At 32.7% G+C, this 14094-nt stretch overlaps 2 protein-coding genes across 3 annotated transcripts; one reads left to right on the forward strand and one right to left on the reverse strand.

Moving 5' to 3' along the window:
- The first annotated feature begins 1221 nt into the window (after window positions 1-1221).
- LOC108727977 (uncharacterized) lies at window positions 1222-4066 on the forward strand. The gene is given in 5 exon segments (XM_018456317.1): window positions 1222-1463; window positions 1651-1870; window positions 2247-3030; window positions 3033-3058; window positions 3752-4066. Coding segments are annotated over 5 exon segments (1518 nt in total). The 3' UTR covers window positions 3998-4066.
- Window positions 4067-4958: 892 nt separating this feature from the next.
- On the reverse strand, window positions 4959-9463 carry p53. Of its 2 annotated transcripts, XM_018456336.1 has the most exons (4): window positions 9297-9366; window positions 9011-9108; window positions 6987-7212; window positions 4959-5708 (listed from the first exon to the last, which is right to left on the reverse strand). In XM_018456336.1, exons 2-4 carry the CDS (start codon window positions 9064-9066, stop codon window positions 4980-4982), a joined length of 1011 nt encoding a protein of 336 aa, XP_018311838.1. In that variant the 5' UTR covers window positions 9067-9108; window positions 9297-9366; the 3' UTR covers window positions 4959-4979. The 2 variants fall into 2 exon arrangements, with proteins under 2 accessions (XP_018311838.1, XP_018311832.1); XM_018456330.1 differs by lacking the exon at window positions 9011-9108 and having other exon boundaries at window positions 9297-9463.
- Window positions 9464-14094: the final 4631 nt, after the last annotated feature.

Consider the following 14094-nt stretch of genomic DNA (forward strand, 5'->3'; position numbering starts at 1 on the left):
AAACGGGATTTTTTCACTTATTGAATATTTTTATTAAAATTGTTCTACACTTGATCTTCCTACAATCATGTCATGATTTATGTAATATAAGTAATATTTTTCTCTACGATGCATATAAAATCGATTGCCGTTTTGTTTGCCATTTTAATCTAGGTCTGCTAATGATGATCTCGATGTATGTTCTTCCAATGTAACAATACCATATAATCGAGAATGTAAGATACATATTACATATTAATTGTATTAAAATGTTCTATAAAGCATGTTTTTTTTTGTGTCACAGTCAAAGTGTTAATTTTAGTAAATGTGTATACTTTTACTACAATAAGTGTATACATTTATTGAGTTAACGTTTTGGTTGTAACATCTGTCAGTATATATATATATATATATATGTACTATACATATATATTAAGCAGTATATATGTATATACACATACATAATACACTATCAGTATATATGTACATATATGTGCTATACATACCATATATATTAAGTAGAATAATACATTCCCTTATACTTTTATTTACTTCAAATGAAAACTGATACAAAATATGTTATTATTTATTTCTGCGTTATAACAATGTAAACGTTGCGTTAATATGTACGTTTATATTAATACAATCACGAATTAGTATGGTATCGTTTAATTTTTGCCATTGTAAAGTATTAAGAATCTTGATTAATTAAAGTATTACTCCATTTTCCATATTATAAAGACTGCTAAGTATGTATATATCATATAAATTAGAATATAATGTATGACTGTACGAAACGCAATTTTTATTGAAAATATTATTTCCGAAAGAAACGTCGATGTATATTATTAGAATAAAAGGGAAACGACGTGTGTCTCATCGTAATATGACGTAAGATTCAATGTCAAGAATGTGTAAATGGGTGAAGGTAAACAAGTAAGTGACTTTTCTCTTTCGCTAAGAGATCAGACGCGACTGCTCGGCGCTTCCACAGCAGTACTGCTCTTGTTCAAGGTACTTCGAAGATCAAAATGAATTAACACGTATTAAGCGACAAAGTTCATGAATAAATTGCGAATGTTTATTCGAATTTATTCGAATGTTATACTCTGTTGTTAAGAAAAATTCATATGGTTGAAAGTGAAATTGAAGAATGTTATGTAAAATAACTTTTATTCTTTATACATATATTATAATAATATTAATAAAACAAATAATAATAATAATAAAGTGCGAAGAAATATGTCGCATTTTTCGTATCCTGAAGTCTTGATGGAAGCGGCAGGCGTGAAAATCGTAACGTCTCTGCCTAAAGAAGATTTACTTCCGCCAGGAAAGATGGTTCTTAAAATGCGGAAAGGCAATGTGGAATCATATATACATGGTAAATCTTATGGATTTCATTTGACCAAATCAAAATGGGATCCGTATCCGTGGATCGGCTATGTCGAGAATAATAGTCCTGCCGACTTAGCAGGATTGAGGTGAGTTTTACTTAATTTTAAAAACTATTGAGTATATCGTAGACACAAAAGTTTAAAATGTATAGTATATATATATTTTTAATTTATATATTGATATAACGTATAATTTTATATATTAAACCAAGTATAAGTATATTTTTGCGTAAATTAATTTTACATAAATTGTTTTCTTATCATGATTCGTCAGAGCGGGTGATTGTTTATTGAGCATTGATAACACCGATTTATTGGGGCTAAAGATCAAGGACGTTGCTACTTTAATTCATAATGAGGAAGATGTGCGAGATTTAAATTTTTTCATTTGGAGATGTACGCATCAAAAAGAAGAACAGAATGATAGTGGGCTAGCTTTGAAGGGTCCACTTCCGAATGTAGCTAGAAATCTTGCAAATGCATTATCAGGAACGGTGCGCATGCACATTCTATAACTCAAAATATGGAATCACTGCTTTATTTTTTTCTTATTTTTATAGATCATTTATTAAATGATCAGATCGTTTTAATAATCATTTATTTTTTATATTATTCATTCTTATTATTAATCTTTTATCATTAATAACACACAATCATTAATTGGTCTATTTTAATCCAATCCATTTTAGTCCAAGAGACTAATGATAAATATTCTAAATTAAACTATAAGTTACAATTATATAAACATAATTTTTTCCTCCATCCCAGTGTAACACAATTAAATTTTTAAAATACTAATTAAAAATAAAACTATTTTTTTAATTGAATGAAGCATCAAGAATGTGTTTGTTATATTGTTTTCCTTTTTAGGTCTGTGCCTTGGAATGCCCGATTTGCTTAGAAAGCGCTGCGCCTCCAGTTTCACAATGTGTTCATGGTCATATTCTGTGCGTCGTCTGCAGGCCGAAAACGACGCGTTGTCCGGTTTGCAGAGTCCGGCTTGGCCAAGGCCGATGTCTTCTTGCAGATAAATTGCATAGAGCACTTCGCGATGCCTTTAACATGAATAATGACGAGAAGGTAGACAAAACATCTGTTACAACCAATCGCTGTAACTTACGTGACCAATTGTTTGGTAAAACTAACAAGAAGCAAGAGACTCTAATTATAAATCAGTCAAAGAACAATTGTACTACTTTGAAACCGAGACAATTCTTATTAGCCAGATTGTTGCTCGGGGGCAGAGAGAAAGCCGCCTCCGTGGATAATCTAATTCGAGTATCTGACATGTCGGAAGAAACCGTAGCGATTCCTAATGGAGATGTTAACAGTTTACGCGTGCGATTGAATGATCGCACTAAATCAGCCAGTACCGGTGAATTGTCGAAGGACAGCGAAGCTCGCATTAATGACTCTTCGCAAATTGTTGAATCAACTGCGACGAATGCTAGTCAGCAATCGCTAAGTTTACCTGAGACGCCAATTTGGGGTGGCTCCACGGATTCTGTGTCTTGTATACAGCTGACATGTCCGCTTTTGCAATCTTGTACAGAAGTAGTGATGCCTGACTCTCTGCTGGAACACATCAGGACTCACAAGGTGCCGCAAATTCATTTCTATTCTGCCAGCGGAAGAATTCCTCTTCCGCTTCCTTTCGGACGCGACATATGTTTTTCTTTCAGGTATAACATCTTTATCTTTAACGAAACGATTCAAAGTTCGTATAATTTCGTTGTTTCAGTTATATTGTACGTATCTAATTATATATTGACATGGAGAAAGTATTTATTACTTCTAATAATATTCTTTCATTTGGATTAAATATTTATCTGAATGTATATAAAATTTACCGTATACTTTATCCAATACAGTCAATTATAATTTGATATCAATCTTAATATTAATTAAAAATATTCGTATATATTGGTATGAAAATTGTATGTATATATATATATATATATATAAAATAGAAATAGAGAAAATTTTATATACTCTTTTAAGATATACGTATATTAAAATTTAGAATCTTAGAATCATTTTTTAATTCAGAATAAATCATCTTTTATCAATACAATTTGTATTATACGTGTGTATAAAAAGTTTTCATTCGAAATACTTTCTATCATCTTATTCCGTTTTTAATAAAAATTTAATAGAAAGTATTTCGAATGTATGAGATAAAAAATATGATATCTGTGAATCAAGATTCGATTACTTTATCTAGTCTTCTTTGATAATGAAGTTTTGCAAAGAATTCATATTATATAGTCTATATCTTTATCTTAGAAAATGCTTTATATTACGTAGTTCATAGACGAAAATACGCGGAATACCTACTTTTGTAGAAATGTAAAAATCATATTATTCTTACATAGTACGGAGATGAAATCGCATGGATGACACATTTTGCTAAGATGGCGTATTCAAACATATGGGAATGGATATTGCACGCTTGGGGTGACAATGGTACAGAAGTACAATTACGAAGACACGTAGCGAGTCTCGAAGATTCTGCGACATTATCTTCGCAGCATATTGCCTCATTGCCAAATACATTATTGTTGAAAATCATTGAAATACAAATAGTAGAATATGGAGCAAACGATAGATTATATATGTGAAGAGACCGATGTATTTGTTATTCTCAACAAATTTATTATACACTTAATTAGTGCAAAATGCATATTAAAAGGACATACAAAAAAACTTATATAAAAAAGTAACAAAAGAGTATTTATTTTTCATTGATACGATTTAACATGTGATAACACATAATGTATTAATTATTTCGAATTATAAGTAAAGTATAAGTACTTATTTAAAATCTTAATTAAAATGAACATATACTAACTACTGTAACATTACACAGAATATTTCAAAATTTACCTTTATATTTTTAAATTTAATAGTCACAACGGAAAATTAAGTTTTAGTAAAACTAAGTAATACAAGTTATTAAAAAATAATAAAATTATTGTTTAAAATAAAATATATTTAGTCTATAGAGAGATATTGCAAAGATATTTATTACGTACAAAGGAACATACACATACTTTATCCAGTACAATAACATAATAAAACTTGATTTCTGTCAAGGATTTTGTTGCATTTATAAAAATATTTCTTTCCATTTTTTGTTGTTTTACATTACACATTGACATTACACAACATGCAAAGTGCATTAAAATTGAAAAAAAAAAGGAAGGATACTTGTGTGTGTTTCCTTGTTAGTTCCCCAAAGACAATTTACGTATTTTCGAATATCCAGTATATCATAGAAAATTTAATTTAGTATTTAAATTCATGTTTAACAAATACTATTTTTTAACTTCATTTTATAACTCGTAAAAAGAGTAGTCATTAATTAAAATACTACTTTAATACATTTTCAGCATTTAACATATAAACATAACTGTAAACATTAATTACGAACATTGAATAATAATAAAATCACATGACATGCACATGCATACTTATAAGATAAAAATTAATTAGCAAAAACGAAACATTTTTAATAAAAAAATCTTATCTATTAAAACTTAATCTATTTCCTTCCATTATAAATGAAAAATGTATAAAAACGGGATTTGAAACTTGGAATTATTAATGGTTTAAAGACACTTTGCGTGATATCTCATCCATATATGGCTTAAAAAATTCATGCTGACCAGTTCTCGCTGCTTGACCAGCCATAATATCATATGCATATTTATTAACTGATAAATAATTTTCTTTGCCGACGATTTCTAATTCGACTTTATAAACATGCGTGTCACAAGACGGTAGCTTTTTTCCCGATGTTAAAGCAAACTCTCGTTTGACAGATATTGTTCGTTCCAGATCTGCCTCGCTTTTTTGTTTGTCGCGTTTGGGACAACTACATATTCTAATTCCCAATGTTTGACGAGCTAAAACTTGCTTTCTTTTATCCTCTAAAGTGAATTCTAGCTCAGTGTCTCTACGATTCATACCAGATGTACAACTATTTTTACAAAAAAACTTGAAGCACATTGGAAAATATTGCGAGCCAGGTTCGGGTGTACAAAGCGGTGTTAAGATAGAAAGATGTTCATTTTCCTCTTCGTAGATACTCGCGGCATGATTAACACAATGAACTACATGTTTAATTCTTTCCGGATCCATTGATTGATTAATATAATTGGTCGATGCTACGTGATTAGGGCATCGTCTTACTGGATCGTTTTTATATTGCTCTAATACAAAAATTAATTTTGTACGCAAAAATAAACCGGATGTAGCTGGTTCCCATGTAAATCGTAAAGGCAGTGTCTTTTCCATTTTTAGAAACGCTTTTTTCGATTTTTGAGAGTACTACATGAAAATAAACAGATAAATAAACATATTAAATTATTATAACTATATATATAAAATAATAATACTAAGAATCATACATATTATATGCAACATTATAAAAGTTTGGTTCATAAAATAGTTTAGTTCATATCACAATGTTAACAGAAAATCATCACATTTGATACACAAGATACACACATTTAGCACCAATTTATCTTACTACACAAAAAGCTTACACACCTGCGGTATACAATATTTGGTTAAACACATTAAACACAAGATTACAATATAAACAGATTCATAAGGTCTATTCTTTGTAGCCAAATTAATACACAATTGTACTTAAAATGAATTAAACATGAATGCTTTCCATTTTGTATTGATACAAGTCAATACAAACATTATTGGATGTTTCCAATAACCCAAGTAATAATATCAAGAATGATTTATATCGATTTGCGTCACCAAATGGAAAGTATCCATATATTTAAAGAGGCAGAAAGTTTTATTACAGTTCAGTACAGCGACAAAGAACAGCCCTACATACTTTTAATAGTATAGTGTACAATTAATAATTAGATACCAAAGCAAGCATTTCTTTCCAAAGTAAGATTCTCTTCCTTTTTCATCTTTATTATTTTACTTTATCTTCTTACAATTTAATGAATAAGATGATACAAGAAATTGTTTACAGGTTACATGAAATACAAAAATTATAATAAAAAATTATAAAAACTAATTGCATTTATCATCAAAAGACAAAATTGATTTGCAAGTAAGAACATGTTATGTGATAATAGATTTCAATATAACTCATGAAATAAAAACAATTAAATAAGTACAGTTCAACATACTTGCATAACTATCAGAAAATTGTATAGGCTCTAATGACATAAATCAACAATGATTGAAAAGATATGAGAGCTGATGCAAGTTATTGTTGCGAATAATGATCCAAAGCGAAAAACCTCGAAATGGATTCGATTTATAACTGACGAAAAAGCAATCTTTATGCTTCGACCGAATAATTCTTTGTACCAACATCACTTTATGTAATGTAAAAATCTCACTTTTGTTAGGTATATGTCATATTATGAAGAGGATTATGAACGGTTCGATCCTAAACATGGGTCGAACCATTTATATTATTTATTGAGTGTATTAGATAATAAATCATTATTTGCAACAATAATTTACGTCGACTCTCATAGGCTTTTCAATCATTATATTTTGCATAATTATTTTATAAATTCTGGATTTAATGCAGGTTTTAAATCATACATAAACTTTGCTTACCGACCAATCTTGTCCTCCATTCTCTGCCAAAGTATACTGGAAATTTAATGGAAGGGCTAAATAATTGGTATACCCATATAATGGATAATAAATATCTTCATCTTCTTTTGTTTTACTTTTTAATCTCTTTCCCGGAGGGATATCCACGGACTCGGTGAGTATACCATATTTGTCATCTGGGATACCAAATCCGTTCATATCTTCCGGTACCGGCAATGTACCACCGCTTTGAAAAAACAAAACAAATGAACATGTGTTAGGATTCTTTCATTTAGTTAGGATTGTTTTGTCATAGTATAGATAAGAACAGTAGGTTCACTCAGCCAAAAATGGTATTAATAGTCATCCCTCGCATATGATCGTTCTGCACAACTAATAACATGGCGCACTAATCAATTTCCTCTATTCAAATAAAGGTCAAATATCTAGTCTACAAGTCTCTTTTCACAGGAAAAATTACCACGTATTTCATCCAGTTCACGCAGACGGACCACTCTCTCTCTCTCTCTCTCTACTAGTATTTGCACTATTTGCAGGCTTGACACTTGCTGTAAAGGCCATTATGCCCATTCTACAATAGGGTCGCAAGTCGTAAGCCATAAGAAATTGGCCAATGGCACAGGTGAAAAAATAATCGACTATGATTGATTAATTTCTTATGGCTTATGGCTTGCGACTCTATTGTAGAACAGGCTTTTTATTGTAGCCCAGCCCTGGTGGAAAAATTTCGCTGAAATTATTCCATGTTTTGGAACACTTTTTGATAAAATTTTAGCATTTCAGAAAAATTTCGGTTTAATTTCAGTGATTTTTAGGTAAAAAATTCATTTTCAGTGAAATTTTAGCAAATTTTCAGCAATTTCGCTGAAATGTTCCAAAACATGGAATAATTGTCGAATAATTTCAGAAAATTTTTTTTCAATAAGTTCTACAATAGTTCTGATGCTTGTATAGGTTTTGTTCAAAGTTCCAGCTTTTTGGCTGTTAGGAGGTACTTTAAACTTGCGATGTCAGCGCTCAGATTAAAAAATTATTTTAAAATATTTAAATACTGAAACTCTGAACAAAATCTATAGAAAGTGTCGAAACTATTGCAGAATTATCGGAAAATACCAAAAAGTCAGCTGGAACTGTAGAGATACTTTAATCGTTCGTGATGAGGTTCAGCGCTCGTATTAAAAAATTGTTAAAAAATATTTAAAGGCCAAAACTGTCACTAAAACTTATCAGGAACTGTAGAACTCTTCGATAATAAGAAAATTTCATAATAAAAATAAATTTTTTTTTAAACTTGAGATGCTAGCTCTCAGATAAAATATTTAAAAATACTTAAAGAACTATTGCTAAAATATATCAAGAATTACATACAACGCTTCGGGAATTATAAAATTTCATAATAAAATTAATTTTTTCGAAACTCGAAATGTTACGCGAAGTTAGCACCTCATATTTTTATTTTATTTTTTTTTTAGCTAAATAAACGGAACTATTTATAAAACCTAACAGGAAAGAAATAGAACTATTACGGGTGCAAGCAGAATTGTTAATAAAATTTTTGATTTTTGAAAATGAGATGCCAACTTCACAGAGACTTTTTCATGGCTATGGCAGAGGCCTGTTCTTTTTGGCTGAACTTTTGCACCAGTTCATCTTTCTTCCTTTTCTCTTCGGAAGGAAAGAAGAGGAAGATGAACCGGTGCAAGTTCAGCCAAAAAGAACAAGCTTCATGTTCTTAAGTCCGAATCTACAATAGATGTTTTAAGACTTAAGCCGTAAGAAACTGACCAATTACAGTCGAATCCGAGGGAATAATCGATTGTGATTCGTTCATTTCTTATGACTTAAGGCTTAAAACCCTATTGTAGATCCGGGGTAACCTGAATAGTCGGTCAACTTTAACGATTAATATCTCGGTTCATGGGGCAGAGCGACACTTTTTTCTGCCCGATTCATTCATTTCACGAAAAAGAACGCGTCGATTGGTATCCATTTTTGTGACTGTATATGCTAAACTAAACAATTACCCATAGTTTCGAACGGTGGTCGGAGCAGTTGTACTGTGGTCTGAATATTGCATCATCTTTTATTGTTTGAATTTTTTGGCCAAGTTCATCTCATGCATCTGTATTTCGTACAATTAACTGTATATCATTTAATTAACTTTGTTTTAGGCTGACTCAAAGCCTTTTCTAAAGCTCGAAGAAGCATTCAATTGAGAAAAGCCTTTCATTGTGTGAAAGAACATATTCGTGATACAGAAACGCGACCGGCACATAGACGAGCAACAGAATCAAACAAAAGTTTACTTACAAAGTCTTCTCTATATCCTTATATGTTTCGTCATCCATCAATGCAGATTCCTGAGAATCTGAAACAACATTCGCGCCTAACATGTTTGCAATTCGCAGTTGAAGATCAATTGAAGAAAGACGTCGAGGTGAACAACACGCAACTACATCTCATCAAACCAACTGCACGCTGCACACACCACGATTAACACCATCATACCAGTGTTACCAGATGGTCCGCATGACTATCCCCTGAAAATCCCCTTCGTTTCCCCCTAAAAATCCCATAAAAACCGCCCAAATCTCCTAAAATTCCCTAAACGTCCAAAATGGCTCCAAGAGGTCGATTCTGAGGTGAAATTACAAAAATGAGCAAATTTAAATGAATATTTATATTTTCATTAATTAACACTATAGTTTTAAAAAAGCCGCTTTTTTCAAATTGCTGGAAAAAACCGGAAAAATTTCGGTTTTTTTCCGAAAAATTGGTTTCTTGAAAAAAAATTACTGTTTTTACTATGTAAAAAACATAATGAGTAATTTCTAAATTCCTTTATAAAATTAATGCGATCTATGAAATTATGTAGCATTATTTTTATTAAAATTTTTTAGTTATCTCCTTCTATTTTTATAGTAAAACCTAATCTAACCTTCCTTTAGTACATGGCAAAGCTTAAGTAGACAGATTTTTAACTCCAGTTTGTCACATTCCGGTCTAATGAACTTCTAAAGTGTCTCTTTGTAGTTTATTTTTTTTCAAATATTTTGTTACGAATTTAGTTTAAATCCAAATTATTTTCTAAACTTACTATTATCATATAAACATGATGTTTGGACTCTATATTTTTAATTCTTATATTAATGGTGTATATTTTGTATGTTTTATTGAATACATTATGCGACTTCATTCTTTTATACAATTTCAAAATTTCTATTAACTTATTCTGCTGTGTATCCTATACGCAATTATTTTCTTTACGGAAAGAACCGAGAAGCAATCTACGTGGTAGATTTTACGAGCGTGAATTTTTCCAAAATAAATTTTTGTACCCTTAGGAAAAAAACCGAAAAAATCCGCGGAAAAATTAGAAAAATTGATTTTTTTTCCGATCCTTTAAAACTATAGTTAACACCTAGTAAATTTGCTCATTTTGTAATTTTTCACCTTGTTTTAAGATAAGAATCAACATTCAAAGTATTGATCATGTAACTTTTTCTCTAGAACAGAAACGTGAAAGCGAAAATTTTTACCTATATATGTATAAATATGTTAGTGTTGCTTGAAATCTCCTAAAAATTTTTGCACTTAAAATGAAGTAAACATATGAAATATCAAAAATATTATAAAAAATCAAAAATATAAAACAAATACAAATATAATACAAATATTAAAAATACAAATATAATACGAATATAAAAAATACTATTTTTATGTGTATATGTGTGCATACACAATTGTTAAAAACTATTTCAATTCTATAAATTTATTGTTTTATAAAGCCCGATCTACATAAGACGCAGAACATGAATCGCAGGTCCTCAATTTTTAAATTGACGCTTCAGATTAGCTGTTGCAACAAGTTTGCGACTTGCGACCCATGTTCTGCGTCTTAAGCTGGTTCTACATTAGTCGCATCGCAGCGTCGCAAGCGTTGCGATCCAATCAACGTCAAGCTAGCTCGACTCTGATTGGACCGCAACGCTTGCGACGCTGCGATTAATGTAGAACCAGCTTTAAAATGCTATATTATTTGTGCGTTTTGTTGTACGACAAATGTGTACAAAACAGAGAGGTCCTCGGATCTCTCTGTCTTGCAGCCAATCAGCAGGCTTGAAAAATTTGTCGTACGACGAAAACGCACAAATGAAATATCACTCTTAAGCTGGGAGTCGATTGTGTATCTTGAAATAAGATAAAAATTCCAAAAGTGAACAAATTCACTAGTTATTGACCAATTAAATTATGAATATTCTAGTGAATTTGTTCACCTTTGTAATTTTCACTTCATTTCGAGATACACAATCGACCCCTTGATTCTACATTAGTCACATCGCAGCATCGCAAGCGTTGCGGTCCAATCAACATCAATCTAGCTCGACTCTGATTGGATCACAATGCTTGCGACGCGCTTGTGACACTGCGATGCGACTAATGTAGAACCAGCTTTATGTAGATCGGGCTTCATAAAATATTAAATTAAAGAATTAAAGTTTTAGCAAATGTGTTTATGCACACATATACACATACATATACGTATACATACGAGGGGTATCCAGAAAATAAGTTCCGTTTGTATTTTACGCTTAGTAAGGTCGATGTACGAGCGAGCTGGCAACACAGCATTGAAGAGGGGAAGCTACCGAATAGAATGAGCGGTGTTCGGCGTCAGTAGGTCGTGAAACACGGTCAGGAGAGGTTATCAAAATGGAGTCCTCCACTTCGCGTCCCGCCACCTCCATTCCGATTCCTTCTCGAGTTGTTTTGCGCGGCATCATTCAGTTTCTTTTTGCTCAAAATTTTAAATCGGTTGATATTCACAAACAGCTTGTTTCTGTATATGGAGAGAGTGTGATGAGTGAATCTATGGTGCGGAGATGGGTCCGAGAATTTAAGGCAGGAAGACATTCGCTTGAAGACGAAAGTGGGAGAGGCAGACACTCACTAATCACGGATGAGTTGACGACAAAAATTGAAAACGCGATTCGCAGTGATCGTCGTTTAACTTTAGATGAACTCCACAACCTTTTTCCAAAGGTATCCCGAAGTCTTATCCATGAGATCGTTTCAGAAAAACTTGAATTTCGCAAGGTTTGCGCCCGTTGGGTTCCCAGAGAACTGACTCCTCTACACAAGGCCACACGAGTGACTGCAGGTAAAGAATTTTTGGACCGTTACAGGGATGAGGGAAATGACTTCCTTAAATCTATAGTCACTGGAGACGAGACCTGGGTCGCCCATTACACACCAGAAAACAAAAGACAGTCAATGCAATGGAAGCACACCTCTTCTCCAACTGCCAAGAAGTTCAAAGTGGTCAAGTCCGTCAAAAAAATCATGGCTTCTGTCTTCTGGGACCAAAAAGGAATTCTGCTGATTGATTTTTTGCCTCAAGGAGCAACAATAAATGCGGAGCGCTATTGTGAAACTTTGAAAAAGCTGCGTCGGGCCATTCAGAACAAAAGGAGGGGGATGTTGTCGGCAGGTGTGTTCCTTCTTCACGACAATGCTCGGCCGCACGTCGCTGCTTCAACAACTGCACTTTTGAATCAGTTTGGTTGGGATGTTTTGACCCACCCACCGTATAGTCCGGATCTAGCACCATCGGACTACCATCTTTTTACGAAACTGAAGGAGTCCTTGGCAGGAAAACGCTTCCAGAGCGACAAGGAAGTTCAGACAGCTGTAATCAACTGGACTAAAGAAGTGGCGGGAAGTTTCTATGCGGAAGGGATTTCGAAGCTCGTTTCCAGGTATACAAAATGTATTGAGATTGACGGGAATTATGTGGAAAAAGACTAGAAGTTGTCAAGTATTATCCATGTAAATTTCAGATTTTTTCAATAAAAACTTTATTTGTAAAAAAAAAACGGAACTTATTTTCTGGATACCCCTCGTACATACATATACGTATACATATACAGTCAGGGCTTAAAAGGTTGCAACACTTTTTTAAAATGGGTTTTGGAATGCAGCCTACTCACCGAGCAATTGGTTCTTATTTGTCGATCAATTAATGAGAACCAATCGCTCGTTGAGCAAGCTGCATTCCGAAAACCATCGAAAAAAAATGTTGCAACCTTTTAGCCCGGATCTACAATAGATTTGTAAGCCTTAAGTCATAAGAAATGGATGAATCACAATCGATTATTCTCCTCGCATTCGACTGTAATTGGTCAATTTCTTACGGCATAAAGCTTAAAACACCTATTGTAGATCCGGACTTAGGCCCTGACTATACACATCCTTTCCGAAAATTTTTAAAATCCCTTGAAAAATACCCTAAATAATTTTTCCCTCTATTTGAAACATTGCACATAATGGTGGTAGCAATACTAAAAATAACCAATCAAATGTGTCCCAATATGTACTTTCTTACGTATAATAGCGCTGGTTATATTGGAATAACAATCAAATGTTACTCAAATTCATTCTCCTACTGCGCATCTACTGGAGCGCTTCACCTTGGCTGCTTTCCTTTTAAGAGACACAGTCGACACAAGTCGACACAAGTATCGTTCTATCTTTATCACTCTCTGAATGTCCAAAAAGGATAGAACGACGCTTGTGTCGATTTGTGTCATCAAATGGAAAGCAGTGCTTATTAATTCCATCATGATTGACACCATCATGGGCCTAGGGTGGAATTCATAGACGGTGCTCAAGATTCGAGATGGTCTTAAGCTAGTGCATGAACCAATTAGAGAGCCGTATTAGCATCTTAAGACAATGGCTGCGTTCAGCAGAACATTCGTTTTGCAACTGTTGGAAGTTTCCTTCGCGCTGATTGGATCATACTTTTAGATCTAGAAGAATGGTCCTATCTCAGCAGACAATCATAAAATGGTTGCAAAACTGTTGAGTCTGCTGAACGCAACCAAATGGCTGCGTTCAGCAGAAAAAGCAGCTTTGCAACTGTTGTAAAATTTTTGAATATGATTGGTTTATACACTTAGATCCAATGAGGAACTAAGGGCAAGACCAATCATATTAAAGAAATTTACAACAGTTGCAAAGCTGCTTTTTCTGCTGAACATAGCCATTGCTTGAGCTTAATGACTCTTGCACACTGGACGCGGAAACGCTTGCCGCGCGGCAAAAT

The sequence above is a fragment of the Mycetomoellerius zeteki genome, unplaced genomic scaffold (assembly GCF_001594055.1).
Source record: "Mycetomoellerius zeteki isolate Tzet28-1 unplaced genomic scaffold, Tzet1.0 scaffold113, whole genome shotgun sequence".
Lineage (NCBI taxonomy): Eukaryota > Metazoa > Arthropoda > Insecta > Hymenoptera > Formicidae > Mycetomoellerius > Mycetomoellerius zeteki.